Source organism: Odontesthes bonariensis, chromosome 17 (genome assembly GCF_027942865.1).
Source record: "Odontesthes bonariensis isolate fOdoBon6 chromosome 17, fOdoBon6.hap1, whole genome shotgun sequence".
NCBI lineage: Eukaryota > Metazoa > Chordata > Actinopteri > Atheriniformes > Atherinopsidae > Odontesthes > Odontesthes bonariensis.
This window is the reverse complement of record NC_134522.1, coordinates 11,000,442-11,021,252: the sequence shown is the minus strand read 5'-3', so window position 1 is coordinate 11,021,252 and position 20,811 is coordinate 11,000,442. Positions and strand designations below refer to the sequence as shown.

The following is a 20,811-nucleotide window of genomic DNA, read 5'->3' as shown; positions in this document are numbered from 1 at the left end:
GACTTTAACCATTATGAGAGTTCTCTGGAATGTGCATTCTTTGTTAAAAATACACTTCATTTGGCTTGATAATTAACTGTTCAACTGGAGAATTTAATTAGGAGAGGGGTCACTCAGAGTGAGAAATCCACTGCCAAAAATCTCACAATTTTACGATGAGCCAGATCTGCACCAATATGTACAGGGTTACTCCTTTGCCCATGTTGTTTCTCTAATGATTTTCAGGAAATTAGGCTCTCTATTTTGCGTAAGCTTGTACACAAAGAAGACTTAAAACCCACATTCATTTAAAGAATTGCTTATTACAGAGGCATAAATGCTTTGCCTCGAAGCCAATTTTGAAAGAACCAGTGTTGCATTTCTACTCATACAAATAAATACTTCATAAGCAATAAAGCTGTACACTTACTCACTTCATTCAGCTAAAGCAGGGCCTTACAGAAGCTGGTAAGTTAAATCTATATATCAATCATCACTTTGTCACTTTGCTAAATTGATGACTTTTCTTCCTTGTGTCTTAGCATCATCCTGCAATTGTTACTTGTGGCCACATGTCAGCAAAATTAAAGAGTTTTAGAAACCGGGACACTAATTAGCAGCAATGAGTTTGTACTACAGAAGAATATGTGTGACTGATGGAATGAAAAAAAAAAAAAAAAGGGATATAAAGTCATATTTAACACAGCACTTCTTACAGCTAAATGGTAAGTATTCTAATTTGAACAGGACTGGTTTCAAACAGACTATAGCATGTGCACGCTTAGGACAAAAGTGATTTATTTCCTAAAGAAATTTAGAGGTTTTGGAGGTTGTGTTTTCATTACTTCATGAGAAAGACGACATTTTGTCAAATGGTCCCTCTGCTTGGTCCAGATTTTGGTGTTACTTCACCTTAAAGACCCTAAATCTTCTGACATGAGGAAACAAACGCTTTTTTTTTTGGTTTTGTTCCCTTTTTTTGTTTTATCCAGCTATTATTTTAATTAAATAAAACTCCAGTGAGTAGTTTGAAGATGACGTTAGAAGATGAGGGATTGACTACATCAGAGAAGCTCCTTCCCTAAAAGCAAATACAAATTTACAGGAGTTAGTGCTTTGGGAAAATCCATTCTGTGTAAATACATGGCACAAATTCCTTGAATACAGTGTGTCAACAGTCAAATATCTGAGCCTTGAACTAAAATAGTCCTGCGAGTAAAATTTGATTCGATGATTCAAGCAAGGGGTGAAACGGTGAGAAACACTTAAGTCTTTTTCTTTGTGCATCAAGCGTTGATGCAGGATTGAATCAGTGCAGTGAAATCATCAAACAACCTCAGTGAAAAGAGAGGCATGTTTAGGCCCATCTGGCCTGCGTGCAAAACTTATTTACATCCATTTTAGAGCCATTAAGCTCAGCAAAAGCCTTTCTTTAAACAGATTCTCATCTTTTCTTATTTCACCCCCTTCAACATCTGCCCCTTGCTCTCTGTAAAAGCTCTAATGCATGATAAGTCTTTCAATGCAACTTGATCACAGTGCGTGTGTGTGTGTGTGTGTGTGTTAACGTGAGCTTGCGTGTATGAAAGGGGGCAATGGCAGACTTCAAACAAGGTCTACTGGCACTAATTTCAGTAGACGAAGGGTGGGGGTAGGCAGGGACATCAAAGTAGTGCCCTGCTGGTGCTAGACAACCCCACCAAAACCTTAAATCTATCATCAGCCTCAAGGCGCCTGTATCAGAGTGCTGTCCCATACCACTTCTGACCCTATCACTCCAACCCCGTCTGTCTCTCTGAGGTGGCATGCCGGCTAATTGGAAACAGACACAAGAGCGCAGTCAGTGTGGCAGTCAGGCAGTGACATCTCCATTTGGCCATTGCTGCAGTGAGTTTTCCAGCATTCATCATCTCCACTCTGGGAGCATTTCAACAAGTACAAATACTCAAAGAGTAGCTCATGAAATGCCGTCCCTCGTGGCAACAAAGATGTAGAAACTATGAATTCCCTTTGAGAGGCACTTTAAGTCATTGACCACCTGAGATGCAGGTACAAAATAAAGTTGGTTTTTGCCACATTGTGAAACTAGCACTAATTTCTCGTGAAAGTATTTGTGCTCCAGCTAAGTTATAGGTCTTTTTCTGCCCCTCTGTAATCTGCTGTATGTAGGCTACAACACAGCGCTGAGTGCTTTGGATTCTCCCCCCAGGCCTGACGAGGAGGAGGAATAGGATAATGCATGTTGAGAGCCCATTACCAGGAAACATCTGGAATCCCAATCTGATGCTCGGGGAACGAGCTGCTCCCCTGGGCCCCTCACGATGCATTTGGGGACTGATGCATTTAGGCCATTTCACCCACCCACAGACAGAAATAAAGCACCGGCTTGTCACCGCAGTCACCAATTCAGAAAAATTAAGTAGGGCACACGATGTGGTTGCTACAAACATGATGTGGAATAACTGCACGCAGAGTACTTTTAACATTCAGCACACACTGCACCACAAGCCCTCCAACATGCTCGGTTCAGCTAATGTTTTTACCGTCCATGTCATCCTCACCTGATTCTCAATAGCCTTGCGGTTTTTGGGGTCGTTGACTACGGTCAGCTGCAGCTCAGCCATCTTCTTCATCTTCCCGTCCATGTCGATCTTTTGCAGCAGGCCGCGGACCTGGCTCCGCAGCAGACGCACCGTGTCCTCCTTCCCCTGGCGCTTGGCCAGCAGCGAAGCACTGGCAGAGTGGATGGCTGTCACCCAGTTTTCCAGGTCAGTCTGGTTGCTGGCCTGAAGGGTAAAGAGAGTCAAGGATGTGATGGAGTAGCAAGGCCGGTATTCAATTTAGCATCTGTATTCCGAGATCTTACGCCAGAGAAAATCTCTTAGGACGGCCAGTGCACTTCCGTTTTATTATTCTGCCATGCATTATTACAAAAAGACCATTGAGCTGGGCTGGGCTGGATCAATAAAAGACAACTTGATTAACAGTGCCTCTGTAAGAGAGCATGAACATGCATTTCTTCTGTAAAGCCATTTCATGATTATAGCCGTTAACACTGTTGCAATATTTTGGTTGAGAATTCAGTTGGACTTCCTTTTAAGTGACAATGAATCATGCTCAATGGGCCATGTGAGTGGAAACAAACTGATGAAACCCAGGCTGCCTTCATGTTAAAGACCTCATTCTCATTGCTTTCTTCTGGGGATATGTCAGCTCCACACACAGGTATTTTATTCGATGTAAAGCTGAACACTACAACAGCGCACTGGAGGAGGAGGCAACGTGGAAAGAGACATCACCAGGGTATGAATTTTGCAGGAATATGTAGGTCAGTACGCACGATAAGCATGCGCTTTCAAGCCCCTTTGCTGGAGAGTTTGTGTGCTTTGCCTCCAGGTTCCACAGATGTGGAAGTCCAGGGAAAGTAATCCAGAAATGTTTATGCTGCAATTCATCTCCTTACTACAACTACATGCAAAATGCTGTTGTGTCTGCATCTCAGTGCTGTATAATAAAATGATTTTTTATGATTTTGCCAGTGGTGAGCGACAGACTCCAGAACAATGACCAGAGAGGAGCAGTGTGCCAGCAGACGTGCTTCACCTGGAAGAGGTAGACGTCTCCAAATGAGTTGCTCAGGCAGAACACATTTTCCCTCTTGGGGTGTTCGGGAACAGCCTGGACGATGCTGTCCTCGGCCAGGAGGGCGTAGCGGGGTGACAGCTCCTGCTCCGGAGATCCTTTTCCATAAGTTTCAAAGAACAGTAGCGTACATCCTGGAAAAGGAGGACGACACAGGAAAAAAGAGAGATGGATTCAAATGTAAACAAGTGAAAGATGGCAGAGAGTGAGCTGCATGTCAGTTTCTGTAAAAGACGCAAAAGAACATCGGAGAGATAAACTTCAACAGGCCTGGTCTTTTCCCAGCAAAAATATAAAAAGTTAGAGCAACTCCCAAAAGCCTACGTGGAATGTAAAAAATGAGAAGACTGTCAAACGGCAGTAAAAAGTGTCAAAAAAGCAGAACCACATTCATTTGGTGGCTTTACTGTATCATTATGGTCAGAAACAACATAATTCTCAGAAAGCATTTAGAGAAGGAAGTCCCTAAATGTCAACTGTGTCAAGAACAAAAGTAAAACCCTGAGAATAAACAGGAACCTATCTGCTAATCTACTTCACCTGTGAATTATTTTAAAACCACACGTCAGGTCTTAAGCTTAGTTTCAAAGAGATGAGATTCAAGCTTACCTTTCAGGGTCACCCAGTACTGCTTCCACTTCCGGCGAGTCACCAACTCCAGCTTTCTGTCCTTGTGCAGGGTGACGAGGGGTTTAAAGGAGAGCCAGCCGGCCCGCCTGACTACCCCCTGCTCCTTCTCAAACAGAAGATCCAGCTGCTCTAAGGAGCCTTCGGCCGACTCGCTGCTGCTATCGCCCTCCTCTGTGCCGGTGGAAGGGTCTCTTCTTTCCGCTCCTGCCTGTCCGGTGCCCGTCTCCAGCTCCCTCATGAAGTTCTCATAGATGTTCTGGCGGAGGGCATCGTTGGTTGTTTGGTGAATGGCTCCAGAAGACTGGGCCCTCGAGGCTCCGGGGAACCAGAGGAGGCTGGAGACTTGGGAGGGGGAGCTGGTGTCTGCAGTCAGGCCATCAACCCCACTGTCAAAGGCATCGCTCAGGTCCTTGTACCTCATCTCCTGGGGAGGCACAGGCAGTGTGACAGATGTCAATCAGAAGCACAGAGGATCTATGTTCAGACTTCTGTATATAAGGTAAGCTCCTAGAAGTTTACACTGGGACAGAATTCAATTAGCCCTGAGGCAACTTTTTATAAATCTAGTCAAACCCCTCGAACCTACTTCAAAGTCTCTACATTTTTCACAGAGTTGAAAAAGTGGGACAAATCTCCTGTGATGACACCTGGGAGGTTGGAGCCCTCCCGGCTCAGACAATTTCACGTCATTTCAGGTCTGATGTGGCTTCCCAATTCCCCAAATGAACACTTGATGGAATTGCACCCTTTCATCCCTAATGACAGCCCTACCTACACTTGAATAGATTGCAGCATCGATTCTGCCGCTGGCAGCCGAGTGAAGCACTCTCAACACGCAGACGCACAGTATGCGCCGTCATGGCAGAGCTCATTCGGCATCTTTTATTCTGTTCGCGTGTTTCACTCGGCTCGGTTCATGTCTTTTCCATCGTAATCCATTGCCGTTTCTGCTGTCCCTTTTTGCATATTTGATTAAACGTTCCATCTCTCATCCTGTGACAAGATAGCACAGAGCTCATCTTACATTTCCAGAGCAGCAGCGAACTCTGTGTTCCTTTCAGAACAACCTTTGTTTGACGTTTAAGAAATACAGTAAAGCTGTAGTAAAACGTACGCTGTGCAGAGAACGGGTCTTTCCAAAACTTTCCCTTGTTTCCTTCAGCCAACTCAGCCCAGCTTTTCCCTTTCCCCCCCTCACCCCTTCCCTATGCAGCTGCTTTTCGTTATAAGCAGGTCCATGGTCTTTGGCATCAGGGTCACAGTTTGACCTTTAAATCCAAAAGTTCAGGTGGAGGGGAACCAGCGCTGGAGGTGCTCCCGATTTCGGTTGACCTGTTGAAAGGAGCACTGTGACCAGCACTGCGCAACAAAACGCTCCCTGAAGGAAGGAGGAAACTCAGCCCCACGACTTTTTGCAAGCCTCATCAGTCATCTCAAAAGAGAGACAAGAGACAAGAGCCTGAATTGCCCCCAAGTGAGTCAAGTAAAAATGTAAGCATTTATCTCCACAACTAAATCCCCACTTGGAATAAATACAATAGACTATTTTTCTTTAGCCTTACGCCAACTTTATTTCTTAACTAAGAAAAAATGTTTTATCTATAAATCTATAGATCCAAGCATGCCCCACAAACTAGTTAAGCACCACACATGGACATAAATCACAGCAAGGGATTTAGGAGGGAACGCAAGTTCAACAGGCATTTGCAACTGCAGGGTCAGGTGCAGAATATGTCGGATATTTCATTTAAGATTATCTGCTGTTTGAACACAAAAAGAGGCTCACAAATACTTAAACCAGCACAGAAGAAAATGCTCTCTGAATACTGTAATTGTTCCATTTTGTCTTTTGTTTTGCTGCAAGACTCGAGTGACTGAGCACAAATCCCTATTAGCAGATTTACTTTCTAAGGAACGTGAGAGGAGCCCAGCAAATCTGCACACAACAACCATAAGTCATTCATTAACATTAGAGGAGGGTGGGGTTAAATCTTCAGCGAGGATTTAGTTTCGCTCCACAGAGACAGGCTTACAGCTATCCTCTTGGCAGCACCCAAACAGCATTCTTTAAACTTTGACAAGGCAGAGCTAAATGAATTTATGCAGAAACAATTGCTTTTCAGCCTCAAAGACACAGAGAGGGAGGTGGGTTCAGACTCAGTTTAAACAAATGTTTTATGCCAAATTTAAGCTTCTAAGAATGCAGACTTTGTTTGTCCAACAAAGTCACATGACTTTTTAAAAACAAGTGCAAGCAGCATGCAGACAAGCTGTATTTATTTCTAAAACCTTGCATGACCCATTTCTGTCATCATCCGTCATCAAGCCACTAAATCAAAATTACTCTGCACTTTTCTCTGAGATCATTTTGCGGAAACATATAAAACGTTTGCACAAAAATGTGATCTTCTGATCAGAAATCCGGGAAAAGCATTCAGTCAGACCGACATAGCCTACATGTACACAAACGAGCTTAAACCTCTTACATGCAATACTAACCGCACAATCAATCACAAGCAGAATGCAACAATATTTCAGGCTTACGCACCCAGAAAATGTCATCATGGCATCCGATTTTCACTCCCTGACTCTGCTTCTGAGGATCGCCCATGTCTTGCTTTGTATCAGAACTCACTCCCATTCTCGTTCCATCCTCACAAAACAACAAGACCCATCGCCGGCTGTCCTACAAATTTCATTTCGTCCCACCCTACTGTGCCCTGTCCTCAGACAGCTGGTGTTGTGGTGCTAAAGGACCAGAGGACGGCGGTTGGTTCCCAGCCATGCCAGGACAACCGCTGTGGCTCTAAATAATATAAACCTGGCCAGACAGGGAACTGTCTGTGTTTAGTTGTTACCTATGCCCTCCCTGTCTAGGGCTAGCTATAGAGAAGCTATGGAAGCTAAAACCGAGGAGTGGCCATGGGTGACAGGATCACTCCAAACACTATATCTATGCAACCTATTGTTTTACATTTTGTATAAAGAAGATCCCAGTGTGAGCACTGTCAGTAAACTCACCTGAGACTTCCTCTTCTTACGGCTGAGGCTGCCTGTCCAGTCACTGAAGCGTCTCATGCGGTTTTTGATAGAGCCTTTTTTTTGGAAGCCAAATTCGTGCCCAGCCTGGTCCTGGTGCTGTGCCTGGTCTTGGTACCGATCCATGTCCTCAGTAATGGTGTGGGCTTTGGGCCTGCGGCATGGCAGGGTGTACGAGGAGTATTGGCAGGGTTCTGTGCATTCCTCCTCCAAAGGAGCATCCAGCACAGCAGCAAAGGAGGCTCGGTGTGGCCTCTGGCTCGGTGGTTGCTCCTGTAACTGGGAGGACAAGTCCCTCGCTGTGGGAAAAGTAGCAGCCATTGTGGAGTTCCTGTAAAGATCTGTGATGGTCACTGGAGACGACTGCTCGGCAAAGGATTCAAGTTGATGGATGGGGGAGTGCACCAATGTTCTACTGGCAGAGCAAGGCTGGTCCTGCTCACAGAGCTCTGTGCTGGGTCCCCAGGGGGAGTCATACCAGGAGCCCTCAGAACTCAGTGAGCTTCCCTTGCTGGTTCTGGCCGTGGAGGAGGTAGAGGCTGGTGGTGCACCACTGCGGTGGTCATCCTGCCTACTACCACTGGAACCAGGCAGGCTGGGAGTGGAAGCAGACTCCATATTGGGAGAGAATTTGAGGAGCTGAACAGGACCTGAGGCCTCATCCAAGATGAGGGGGCTCCCTGAGGTGTTGGTGAACTCCACCCTGAGGGTACCATCCTTCTTGATCACCACCCTTGGACTACTTTGTTCTTCTAAAACCTCGTGCTCGTCACCATGTCCATTCAGTCCCTGCCCATTGGGCTCAGTGGCATACGGATTCTCTTCATAGGCATCCGACACATGCCGCCTTCGTATGCCACATCCAGGGGACCGATGCCAGCGGTTCTCACTTGGGCTGCCCCTGGCTCCTTTGGAGACATAGTCACAGTGCTGGGCAGAGTAAGGTTGTTTGCTTTTAGGAGGAGACAGACAGCCACGGCCAACACACCTGGCTTTGTATCCTGAGCCAACTGGAGTGTTTTTCCACCATGTATGTGGTGACAGAACGTCATCTTTGGCTGAACGGGGCTTCAACGAATATGGCTTCTGTTTCCCAGGGAGGACTAAGCTTGTGCTTTTTGGACCCTCAATGCTGTACTGGCTCTCTGAATTTCCCATCCTGACCTGGAAAAATACAGAAAACAAAACCATGGTAAAGCTGGAAAATTTTATTTATCATCATCTAACATGTGCTATGACATGATACTTCTTTATTTAAAAAAAAAAAAAAGTAATTAATTATATTAAGTCACATCATACACACAATTCAATATGAAATGGCTGTTTACAGAGTGAAGCAGCAGCAGGTCTAATATCTTCCATCAGCATTTCAAAGAGAATAGCAATAACTAATTCAATTACATCTGGTGATTAACGGGTAAGGTTTGCTCCCCCCAGTCCTCTCATTTTACGACATTCTTTCAGCAGAAAACTCAAGTGAGATGAAAAGGTTTAAGTGGTCATGGCTGTTATGTGTGACAATCCTTAGAACACTGAAATATCACTTCCAGACTGTCCACAACACTCTTACGTTAGATACGGAGAACCATGACCAGACGGACATTTCATTCCAGGGCTGTGGAACATAAACTGCTGGGAAACCGTCACAAGTAAGCGGCAGTCGCTGCGTCCGCTGTGGTGCGATTACATAACCAGCGCAGTTTAAAACCTTCAACAGACTTCCAGTCTCTGAAATAGCTCACCAAGCAGATTAGGGAACTTAGACAAACCTTTTGAAAACATGTGGCATTGTCCTGCAACTCATTATGCACAGTCACAGTAACAGCCATTGCTATTTGAATACTATGGTGAAAAAACAACAAATATGTCAGAACAATCACTAACAATGTCTGGACTTGAATGCTCACCTCTCTGAAAGTCTCTTCTCAGAGTGGAGCTTCTAAATGCGCTTCATTCCTCCGTCATCTGGCTCACCTGAAACACACAGGAAGAAGTTGACTTAGTCTTTTTCCACCACACTGTAATTTCTTTTGTGTAATGAGCTCCATGCTTGATAACAGGTGTGCTGATTAAAGAGCAAACCTAATCCCCAGCTTTTTTTTTAGTTTCTTTTTGCACAGGACAGTGTTTGGCATCATCTTTTTCTCACAGAGATAAATCAGTCTAATAGTTGAACACACACATAAAAAAAATTAATAAATAAAAAAGGAATCTCGTTATCAGATTATAAATAGAAAACTGGTACTTTTCTGGGCTTCGCAGCAAAATATTAAGCAAATGCCCCAGAGACAAAATATTTTGTCTAAAAACAAACACAAATTATTTGACCAGTCTAATAAGCTTTATACTGTACGAGGCACCGCAGTACAGTATAATATTTTCTCTTTGTACAAGGCGACCAGTTTAAAAATCCACTCCTCCCTTTGAAAGCTAGCTCTCCTGAATCAGCCTCAAACCAAACATATGTGGCATTTTTCCACCTCTGCACAAGTTAATGACGTCGTCTTTCATCGGGTTTGGGAAAAAGTTTTTCAAAGGCGGCTACAGTTTTACCCGTCTGTTTATTTTTAAACCTTGGAACCCGCGCCTGCTCCGTTTTTTTTTTCCCCCTCCACTCGTCATCGCCAAATTTGTCTGCGAGCAGGACCCAGAGCAAGGAAGCGCTGAAGAGTGCCGTTTGTGGAGGCACCAGGAGTCTTGTGGCTTCTTGAGGCAGTGTGACTGTCGTGTGTGTAATGTAATCCACCTACATGCATGCAGCTCGCACTCAAGAGGGCTTTCGAATAGTGCTAACCTCACTAAGCTTTGCAACACATGTGTACGGTTACAGTGCAAATAGCCCACTGCCAAAAGCCCTAACCCTCTGGATTAAGTGACCTGCAGCTTTACTCTTTAACTGCTTCTGCTTGGATGCACCCAGACTGTGAGGTCAGATTAACTTGTGTTGACTCATGTTTTTTTTTTTTTTTTTTTTTTTTTTTTAAAGCGTGTGTTTGATATGTGAATTCAAGTAGGAAATTCCAGGGGACTTGAAAACCGTATGCGCGAGGGGTCCTGGAAAAGGGAGAACACGACAAGAGCCACACAATGAAATTATTCAGTGCGTCTGCAGATGTATGAAAAACTAGCATTTCATAGTCCAGCAGAAACTTGGCTGGAGATGTGCAGGTCTGGTACTGAACTCGAACCATCACTCTGGGCTGATGAGGAGATGAACTAAACACTTGCGTCACTCTGAAATTGAGCATACCGAGAAGAGACGAATCCACCTGCAGTAATGCGTTAATCATTTTCAGCTTTGTCATGTTGGAGCCACGGCGCATATGAACTCCTGATAAAGTTTTATGCACATGTGGTCAACTGCATTGGACTGGTCCATTGCTAAACATTTCACTCCCTCCATTGACCTGTGGGAAACGTGGCATACTTTCAAACTAAATTTCTGACTTTTGTCAATGTCATCACCTTGCAATGATCCAAGTTAAGCAGAAGAATATCGTTCTCACATCCAGAGACTACAAAAGTTAAGGCAAAACGCTTCAAAACGCCTCTTCGTGAATGGAGAGTACTAAACAATTCTGTTTCATGAATAAAAGACAGAGGAAGCAGCTGCTGACAACACCGGGAGTCAACATAAAGCCGGTTGTCGAACTTGTCACAGTGACTGCTTTCTTTAAACGCCACTACTGATGCTTTTCCTGAAAAGTTTATTCAGGCAAAGCAGGGCTGCGAGTATGAAAGGCTCAAAGGCGTGCCAACACACAGACCCTAAGACACACACGTTCGCCTTCTGCTGCAAGCTCAACTGGCGTATTGTGCGACTGTTTGGAGAGAACAACAAGACAAGTCTTCCTTTTAGCTGCAAAGCACTGCTCCCGGTCTTGAACTCTCCCTCCCTCCTTCCTCTCAAAACGCCTTCTTACAGGCCATCTGCTCTAAGGCCGAGAGACCACTGCCACCCCAGTGCTCCCCAGCACACCCCATGACCTGGCATTCTTCTAGCTCTGCCCCCGGGTGACTCCTACTTCATGTTTAGTCTGACACCGTGTGTGTCTTCAGTCTGGGATACTGGTAAGGAATGGGCCACACCTTGGTGTGGTGTAAACACAGTAGGTGCACAAAGTGTTGAGGATCGCACCGTCTTCTTCCTTCATGAAGACCACCATGCATTTATTGAACACCAACCACAGACCTCAAGCTATTTCACAAATCCACCTGGGCATGCCGAGTCTGACCCTCATGTCTCCGACTCTAAACTCGATGAACACAGCAGGATGAACAAACCATTGACACAGCAGTGTGAAACAAGACAATTCCCCAGAGATCTAAGCCTCACAGTGAAATCACGACGCTGTAAGTGCAATTTTTCTTTCCCACTCTGCCATGAAATCTAGATACAGAAGTCTTGTTAGAACTTTTCTGTTGCTTCACAAAAGAACACAAAAGACAGCAATCATATTGGCACAATGCCTAGTTAATGCGTGGTTTAAGGAAGAAATAATAAATCACAATGGAAAAGGGAGTGGCAAAAGAAATAAGGTATTAACAAGATCTCATGCTTTTTGAATTACAATACTACCCTCTCAGAGCTATGAGGTCATTTGTTTTTGGAGGACTGTTAACTGAATCGCACTGCCTTCCTGTCAAATCACAGCCTACAGGACTTGCCTCTTATCGCTTTTTTCTCTGGCGCTGCGTCAACCCAGCTCTGAAAGGAACAGAAAGCCGAAACCATCCCTCTTGAAGCTTCAGTTCAAACCGATGCTAAACAATCCCCAACTTCTTTCAGTACACAAACAGCAACAGGAAGTGAGGAAGAACAGAAAATTGTGTTACTGGAGCCAAAGACCAGTCCATCGCCTGTTGAGCTTTTGTCATATGAACAAGATTTAAAGTATCCCGCAGTTGTTTGCTTATGAGGAGAAATGTCTGTGCATGAATCACTCACTGCAAGCTGATATTATTGTGTGGTGGATGTAGCCAAAGCCACCAAACATCCATCAAAGTGCTTGTTAAGTGTCTTTCAGACTTTTTCATTATACGTTCAGAAACTCTGCGTCTGGCTCCCGACCAAATATGACATGGCAGCCCTCAGAAAGATTTATACACGTATGCCACCGCCACTCCTGAGTGGTGCCAACTAAATGAAAATGTTTCCAAACACTTTCAAACTATGCGCTCCCCACAGTACAGGCATCCAGACATTTTAGATAAGTTAGACAAGATGGTATGGTTATCAAATGCAGTTATTCTCTAATGAATGTGAGTCAAGGAAAAATGCTCAAAACCATGAAACCTATCGGCAGAAGTGATAAAGTTTGAACTGTGAAAGGTCACGTTGCCCATCGTTGCACTTTAAGGCTACACGCTGAAGGCTTACACACTGACACTGACCATAGAATGATATAGAGCGATATCTAGCTCATACAGCTAGGGAATAAACAGCACTCACAAATAAACTGGCAGTGGAACCCACACCTGTGCATCTGAGCAACAGGAAGCAGTGAAACCTCTTCACCCTGGCCTCCTCTTCATCCAGTAAACAGGAGAAACAAAGGGAGGGAAATAAAACACATAGTCCAGAACATGTCTTACCTCTGTGGCCCCAGCTTTAATCTAAAAGCTCTTTGAAGAGCTTGCAAAGGAGAAATCTAGCTGGTGTTCTCTGAATCTCAAAGTGGATTCTCCCTGCCAATGCTCGCTGAGTCTTAAAGCAACATGCACACACCACATCTGACTCACACATCCAGACACACTGGAGGACACGTGGAAACTCCCTCCCGGCGTTGGAAGAGCAGCAAATCACAATCCTCCCAGGGTGACTCTGGGTAGCGGAGCGCCAAGAGGAAAAGCCAGAGAGCAAAGAGGAAAAAAGTTCTCAACAGAAGAGCCCTCTCAGAAAGAGAGGCAAAGATGTTTTATAGCTCTCATACATCCTCTGCAAAAAAGGCTCCACAAGTAAACTGCCCTGTTTTTCCAGCATCCAGCTTTTCCGTTGGCTGGGAGGAGGAGATGCAGGGTTTGTTGCAGCCAAGGCGGTTTTTTCAGAGCAGTCTGAGGAGATTGGGCGAGACAAGTTGGCGTGTAATGACTGCAGCCTTTCCCTGGGAGGCACTGGGGAGGGTGCAATGACTGGAGCTCTTGTCTGACCCTAAATACCACAATGACCCCAGGAGGAGGCAGGAGAGGCAGCCAGCAACTGGGCAGACAGAAAGTGTGTGTATATGTGTGTGTGCGGGAGGAGAAAAAGGAGAAAAAGTTCAGTGAGTGAGGAGAGGTGAAAAAGAGCAGGGGGGGGAGGAAATTACACAGGAGTCAGTGACATGCCTAATCCGTTTGATGGCTTCTGAGGCGCCACAGGGGCCAATTTTTGATCAGCCGCCAATTAACGCAAAGAAATGCGACAGAAGCTTCCCTGGAATTAGGAATTCTGAAAGTGTTGTGACTAAGTCTTATCCCAGCAGAGACTAACTTGAGACCGCCGTCGGTCTAAAAACATGCATGCCTCCATTTGTCTATGGTTCGCATTACTGTGGTCGCACAGTCAAACTGGACCCGTTCAAAAAGCCACAGCAGAACACAACACAGCACCAGAGCTGGACGAAACCGCTCCAAAAGCTGCTCGGAAGCCAGCTGTTTACATCCCAGAACCTCAGAGTACTACTGGAGTTCAGGAACACATCACATCAATCCTTAAGTGAAAAACATTACAGCATATGGCCTATTACCTAGAATGCTCAATTGGGTTCTTCCCTAGAAAATCATCCTGGTCTGAATAGCTATTCAAAGTCATGTCCATGTCACGCTGTATGAGCAGCTGTGGAATAACCTTCCATCAGCCTGCTGCTTGACATAGAGACATCAGCTCAGGGACACAATACGAGCAGCATCCACCAGGGCTGCACAACATTGTCAACAACACAATAGTCCCCGTGGCTTAGTCTCAGATCCTCTCAAAGGCTTTTGTCCGCCTATAGATGCAGGCAGCTAAGTTTGGTCAACGCCACGCCTGGAAAGACAGTGACATGAAAAGAGTGAGGCACTGAGGAGGAGAGAAAGCAGGGAGGAGCATACAGAGCAGGTGCTGGGCCTAATTCCACCCGGCCAAATTGTCTGACCCCTAATTATGATCAATTAAGGCTCCAATAAGCTCAACTCTCCAGAGCCGAATTAAATCCCTCTACGGAGCTCTGGGCGCATGACTCATGCGCACAACTCAAAGTAATTTTTATTCACATCTTCTAACCTCTAAATAGATGCAGAAGTTGCAAAAAGGAAGCTGAAGGTCACACTGGACTGAATAATGAAATAATACAAGCAAATACTGATAAGTCAGACTCGTGCCCATTGCTGCGTCTTCCCCAGGAGCAGAACTTGAATGAAATGCGGGGAAGAATGCAAGGAAAGCGTATCTAAAGTGCTTTGACACGGGGAAAATAATGTGTGCAATTCCTGTGTGTATCTGTGTGATGACGCAGGGTTCGAGAACGTTATCAAAATATTGTTTTGAAATACAGTGAATTCCTCCAGATACTGCAGTCTACATAACTCCCGATGGCCTTTAGTCACTTGGCTTAATGATAAAAGTGCGACAAGAAATTCCTCTGCTCCAATTTAAGATTAATGCAACAATAAAACCGACCCAAGCACAAGACGTAAAACCTGCTTTATGAGCCGGTTTGACATGGTTTCAAAATGGTTTGAGGATGTCCAATCGGGTTTAATCGCATTGAATGCACCTTAAATAGCTCTCAGCGCATGAATATATTTACATCTATGAATTAATAATTAAAGAGGACCTAAACCAGCAGCTAAAGGTGGATAGATAAAGAGATGAATGGGAGGATTTAACACATAAAATATACCTTCTTATTCAAAAAGGTTCACATTTAAATGGAAATATTTTCTTCCTAACCTGGACGATCAGAGATAACTTCACTGATTTTTGTAAATGATATTTAAGAGACTTTCAATATAAGAGGGCAGAAAAACAAGCCATCGCCATAACTTTAGATGCTGACCACATCGAATAGAAATGTGCTTTATTTTCATCCCAACTAAATGGAAGGCAGCTGTGCAGGCACCCAATTTAGTGACTGCACAGTTACTCATAGGTTTTTTAAGTAACTACAGTGAGGCATCCATCCCATTAAAGTGGCGTGGCAGACGCCTTAACCTTCCAAGTAAATGATTCTTTTTATGTAAAACACATTTATCATGTCACATTTAATCTGAGGCTGATTACTTGTGAGTATCCATCTCTGGTGAAAAACGCACTGGTGGAGTGCTGCTCATTGGAGCGTTCTGACAAACAGGGAGGAGGACGAGAGTCGGAGGGAGAAATATGAGTTTTCAGCCAGCTTGGTAATATTTCACATCTCGCTCATAAACAGCATAATGGAGCCATTCTGGTGGCTGGAGGCCGTTTATGGTTTGATGCCATTGATTATCGCAGGGCTCACAGGGGACTCCGGTCGGCAGCAATTTGAGAACAAACTATCCACTGGGAGGAAATAAATTGATCTTAATTGCTTAATATTAACAGCAATTAGTACACTGCCTCACAAAGAAACATGGATTTAAAAGATCAAGCATCTGGAAATGCATTTGAAATTAGTCGGATGGCGGAAGAGGGAGTTGGAGCGTTTTTGTGTGAGTGTGTGTGTGTGTGTGTGCGTGACAGATGGAATTAACTTAAGCTGGCGTGCTTTAAAATCAGGGTGAAAGGTCAAGTCTTTTGTTTGGCACAGGGTTCCACCCTCAGATCCACTCCCTATCCTTTACAATGCGACTAGTGGGCTAGAGCATGTATAGGAATCCCAGTACGCTCTAATCATCTTGGCATGTAGAATACGGCGATAAGTAATAACTTGATATAAAGTCATTCAAATGAATGAGTTTCTTTGCATGGGAAAAGGAGGGAATTTATCAAAAATCAGGGACAGAAAAACATTCCCAACATCTTTCTTATGTTCTGTGCAATTCAAATCATTCAAAGGTAACTGTGAAATCTACGTTTTCTGCATGCTTCCCCTTCTGTCACCTCAGCTCCTTTTCAAACAACTCAGCCCAAGATTTTATTCTCAGAACTTTAAATCAACTTAATTAAGACGTGCACACTCCTAACAGAAGAGGGACAATGTGCGAGCGAAAGGACAACACCAGAGGGGTCGCTGTCAGCTTCAAGTGGCAGTGTAGACATCTAAAACTGAAACATGTGGCATTCACCTGTTCCGAGGCTTTTTCAGGAGGAGACAGTGACTGTAGACATCCTCAAGGGGGTGTCAGTGTCCATCTGCTGTGTAAGAGTGTGTTTACAGTCATGGGCACTTTTAAATGTGCATATTTTAACAGCTCGAAAATGCGAATGAAGCGTGGGATGTCTCGCCAACAGCTGGACGACTGCAGATGCAAATCAGCTTTTCATCAACTACTCTGCTAATTAAACAGCTTAATGGACAGAGGAAGGTCATTTTGAGGGTTAAACCTGTGAAGGAAGAAGACGCCAACACACACAGCGTGGACTTGAACTTGTTCCAGAGACGCAGTACCCGGCTATTCCAGCAATTTAGTGGGATTGATTTTCCAGTGCTTTCGGCATCTTCTCACACTCACCTCAACGTCTGTGCTGCAGCAGAACATCTCAGCACAGCGAGCTGGGAGAGTCCTTTTTCTAACTGCAGAGTTATGAGAAAAATGCCTGGAGGTTATGGGACGAGTTGGTGAATGAATGGCAGGCGGTGCAAATATGTGGTGCCACAGTCAGTGGCAGCCACAGGGTCAGATAAGAGACCTGGAGGCTGGTGGAAAATGAGCACATGCCCAGCCTTGCCCGGGAAGACGGGGCAAAGCACAAAAGCTTCTTCGTTCAAAGAGAGAGGGAATGAGACGTCTAATTATCTCCCCCGTCATAAGAGATAGGGGAAGAAAAGTGCCTTTGAGGTGGAAAGAAAAAGAAAAAAAAAAAAAAAGGGGGGAAAAGAACAACAATGTCGTTGTTAACCTTCAGGAAGGGCGGTTTGAATCTCTGGCATCGTAAATAGAACAAAAGTGTTGTCAAAATTCTCAGCTTTTTGCTGAAGTTCACAATGACCTTGTGGATTTTGCACATCTGATTTGCAGAGCCTGCAGACAACACCTGCAATAAACCCAGTCGCACGCCGCATTATCTCCGCTCAAATTGACTGTTGCCGTCCTTTGTGTACTGCAGGATAATCGGTCACACGCGACGTGGTGCGAGCTCGGGTGATTAATGTGCTCAGCCCCCCACTAAATCACTCATGATCATAGCAGCAGCCACTGTACTGTACTCTGGCAGCCATGTGAGAGACACTCATGGCTCCCAAAGGTGATCCATCAGAGACCGTTGACCACTGAAAGAACAAAAATCAAGACACACGGCATTCGCCGCTGGAGGTCACGCAGAAGCATGGAAACGATAAGGCACTGGGGGGTTTGGGAGCAGTTAGATACGTGCACGAGCAGTAATCGATGCTCACACAGGGAAGACGTTCACACTGAAACTTACACACACGTGCAGCATCAATCACTGGACACATTAGGAAAGAATAAGCTATTGAGGGGGAAGAAATCGATCCATCTGCGATTTGAAAGGGACAAAGTAAATCACTCAAAGTGTCCCGGGGGTGAACTGGCATGATAAAAGCCGAGCGTTCAAATCAAACTGACATGCGGCTGGTGAATACAGCTCATTCTGGGGTAGTAGGGCAAACAACCAAACTCTGGCTTTGTCCCAGCAGACACACACACACCTGCTAAGCTGGCATATACAGCTGCAGGGGAGGGCCAAACAGTCTGCATCCAGATGCTCTGTGGGTATATGTCTGTGTGTGTGGGGGGCGCCAAGTCTCATCCATCACTGCCACAGGCATGCATTAATCCCTCTCTGCATTCTTGAGGAGCTCTGACGCCAGAGGGAGTTTGCTTGTGTGGCCTTCCCCCCAACATGGGTGTCGGGCATCGCTCACAAGCCTAAACTTTATTCAAAATCTGTTGGCAACGCGCATCACTTATGTGCGATTCAGGCTCACTGACAGAAAAGCTAATTCAAACTCCATCTTCCTTTGCCAAGCAGAGCCACGCGTTCACGGTAAACTAGCTCTCAAACTGACAGCATCTCGACTTTTATGGTCAATCGAAGGCCGACGTGCAGCTCAAAGTCGGGCTAAGCAGGACATGAATCACTCAGCCGTGACCGACTCGGGAAGAGAGACCACCCCACTGATAAGAAAGTGACCTTACAAGTGATGAATAGATGGGAAATCAGAAACCAGGTAACAACTGGGTCCTTGTAATTGTTGGCGCTAGCTCAGCACTCTGGCAGCAGTTTATGCACCACAGTCATGTCTACTTAAGCCTTTAACTGTGACAAACTGACAGAAAGAAACCACAGTGATGCTTTAAGTCCATTAGTTGTGGCTAAACTAGTCTGGGCCCGTCTAGCTGGTTTGCTCATTGTGGTCAAGGTTATCACAGACAACAAAGGAGTCGATGTTCGGCAAACTATTAGGAGCCATTACCTGAAGCCTTTAATTGTAGTAATACAAGTCTTTCTTTTACCACATTTGGGAGGTCTCAGGGTGGACGTTTCCTGGTGGGAACGCATTATTAGTGCATGTGGGAGAAGGTTTAGTACAATAAACTCACTTTTACTATGTTAAACCTCCCTTAAAACACCAGAAATTTTATGTTTTCAAACGCGGATGCTCACAGAAACACCATAACACAGAATCATCTCCGCTAAATGAATGCAGGAATCAACTCAAACATATTTCAGGAGTGCTATGCTTGGCACAACAGATTTTTTTATGTTCAACTCTTTTATTGTACGCTGGCAAACTCTGACCACATCACAAATGTGTTAGACAATGCATGAAGGCGTCTTTTGTTCACTTTAAAAAGGAAATATTGGTGCGATGATTCACGAGAGAGGTTTCACACCGACAAGCCTGTGTCAGACAGGCGTATACCTCATCTCTAGCCAAGCAGAGTGGAGTGTGCAGGCTGGCTGTAGATGGCATGATAAAGTGGTGGAGTTGTCAGTGTCAGGTTGTGGACCTACATCACAGCCCTGTAAACACAGGACCACAGGCTGCACAACTAAATAAACCATCCTTCAGGTGAGTTCGTCTGTTTACATGAATCACTCTGTACCTACAGCTTACACATATGCATGTTTATGTGTGGTCAGAGTGTAAATGTCCCTTTTACAGAGTCTCTGTATCCCACTCACAGGACAGCTTTAATACAAATCTGTATTAACTGAAGAATATGTCAGATTTGCTATTGGACTGGCAGTTATTCAAAGGCAAATTCCCCCAGCAACTTCTCCAACAGGAAACAGCAGTTGTTTTGTTGCAGCTTCAAGCCTGGCTGACCAGAATCTACGGCATCTCTTACTGCCAATAGCACAAATGAGAGAAGAGTTCTCAATACAACTAGATGCAGCCAGCCACAGGTGTCGAAGTGAACTGGCTGTTAAAATGGAAGACGGCCGAGATTATACCAGACTGGTAGTCTGATGTATAAAGATGAATAGCTTCATCCAAATAACACTTAAAGCAACTAAAAGTCGTTTGCATGAGTTTGCCTGGAGCTCATGTGAGAACATAGATGCTTGGCTCGTCATTTAAACATGTTTAAAACTCATCACAGAAAAGAACTTGCAAACAGCTTTAACACCAATGGTCCGTGTGCTTCTGCTTGCATGGACACAACTTTGCATGCCTTCTTGTCCAGCAGTTGGCCAGAACACGATGCATGACCTACTATCCATGCCTAAAACTGCGTCATAGGTTACAACGCGTTTCCTCAGAAAGCAGAGAATGTGGTGTGACACCTTTTTGTCACCAGCCTGTTTTCACCCGAAGAAAAAAAAAAAAAAAAAAAAAAAAAAAACAGACCTTCCCTTTTAACAGGGTTTAATTGAGTTCACCCCCTAATAGCACAAATGGAAAATCCGAGATTAGCTTTAAAAGCTGAATTATCACAAGAAATTAGCTGGAAGCCGTTTCTGACCTATAATCCGCCACAGGTGCTGGACGAAAAGCTCTCGAGCAGCCATTGTGTTCAACCACTAAAGTTTAATACGTGCATCAACAAAGACTGACCTGTGGAACTAGTTTCTTTTGTCACAAGGATGTCGAGGCACGTGAGTTTATTCGACTGCCGCGGAAAAGTCACCAACATTCTCTGCAAAACAAACTTCTTTGTGCTGCTCTGCAAAGCCTTTTGACTCAGGAATGTGGTTCGTAAATGGCAGATAAAACAGAAACAAGCCACCGCTGGCACTGAATGGCACCTCATCCAAGGGCATGGCAAGCCTTGGCTAAACACTAGCAGCTGTGCCACATGTGCACCACTTTTACAGACACGAATTAAATTAAAGCCCCTGCCAAACTCATTATTATCCCATCTATACAAAGAGGCTCAAGAATGTCAATGAGGATCATGCTCATAATGCGGTTATTATGCACAGCGCGCAGGAAGAAACATTCACAC

General features: G+C 44.8%; 1 protein-coding gene across 4 annotated transcripts in view; it reads right to left on the bottom strand.

The window, feature by feature from the left end:
* Positions 1 to 20,811, bottom strand: part of LOC142366141 (rho guanine nucleotide exchange factor TIAM2-like) — a 111,360-nt gene that overhangs the window by 33,744 nt on the left and 56,805 nt on the right. For 2 of the 4 annotated variants that reach the window (XM_075447949.1, XM_075447948.1), the window contains exons 2-6: positions 9,198 to 9,264; positions 7,273 to 8,454; positions 4,231 to 4,675; positions 3,583 to 3,755; positions 2,541 to 2,765 (exon numbers count right to left, since the gene is read on the bottom strand). In XM_075447949.1, coding sequence (XP_075304064.1) covers positions 2,541 to 2,765; positions 3,583 to 3,755; positions 4,231 to 4,675; positions 7,273 to 8,448 — 2,019 coding nt within the window. In that variant the 5' untranslated portion in view covers positions 8,449 to 8,454; positions 9,198 to 9,264. Of the gene's footprint in view, positions 1 to 2,540; positions 2,766 to 3,582; positions 3,756 to 4,230; positions 4,676 to 7,272; positions 8,455 to 9,192; positions 9,265 to 12,885; positions 13,064 to 20,811 lie in introns of those variants that run through there. The other 2 variants (XM_075447950.1, XM_075447952.1) reach the window with 2 other exon arrangements.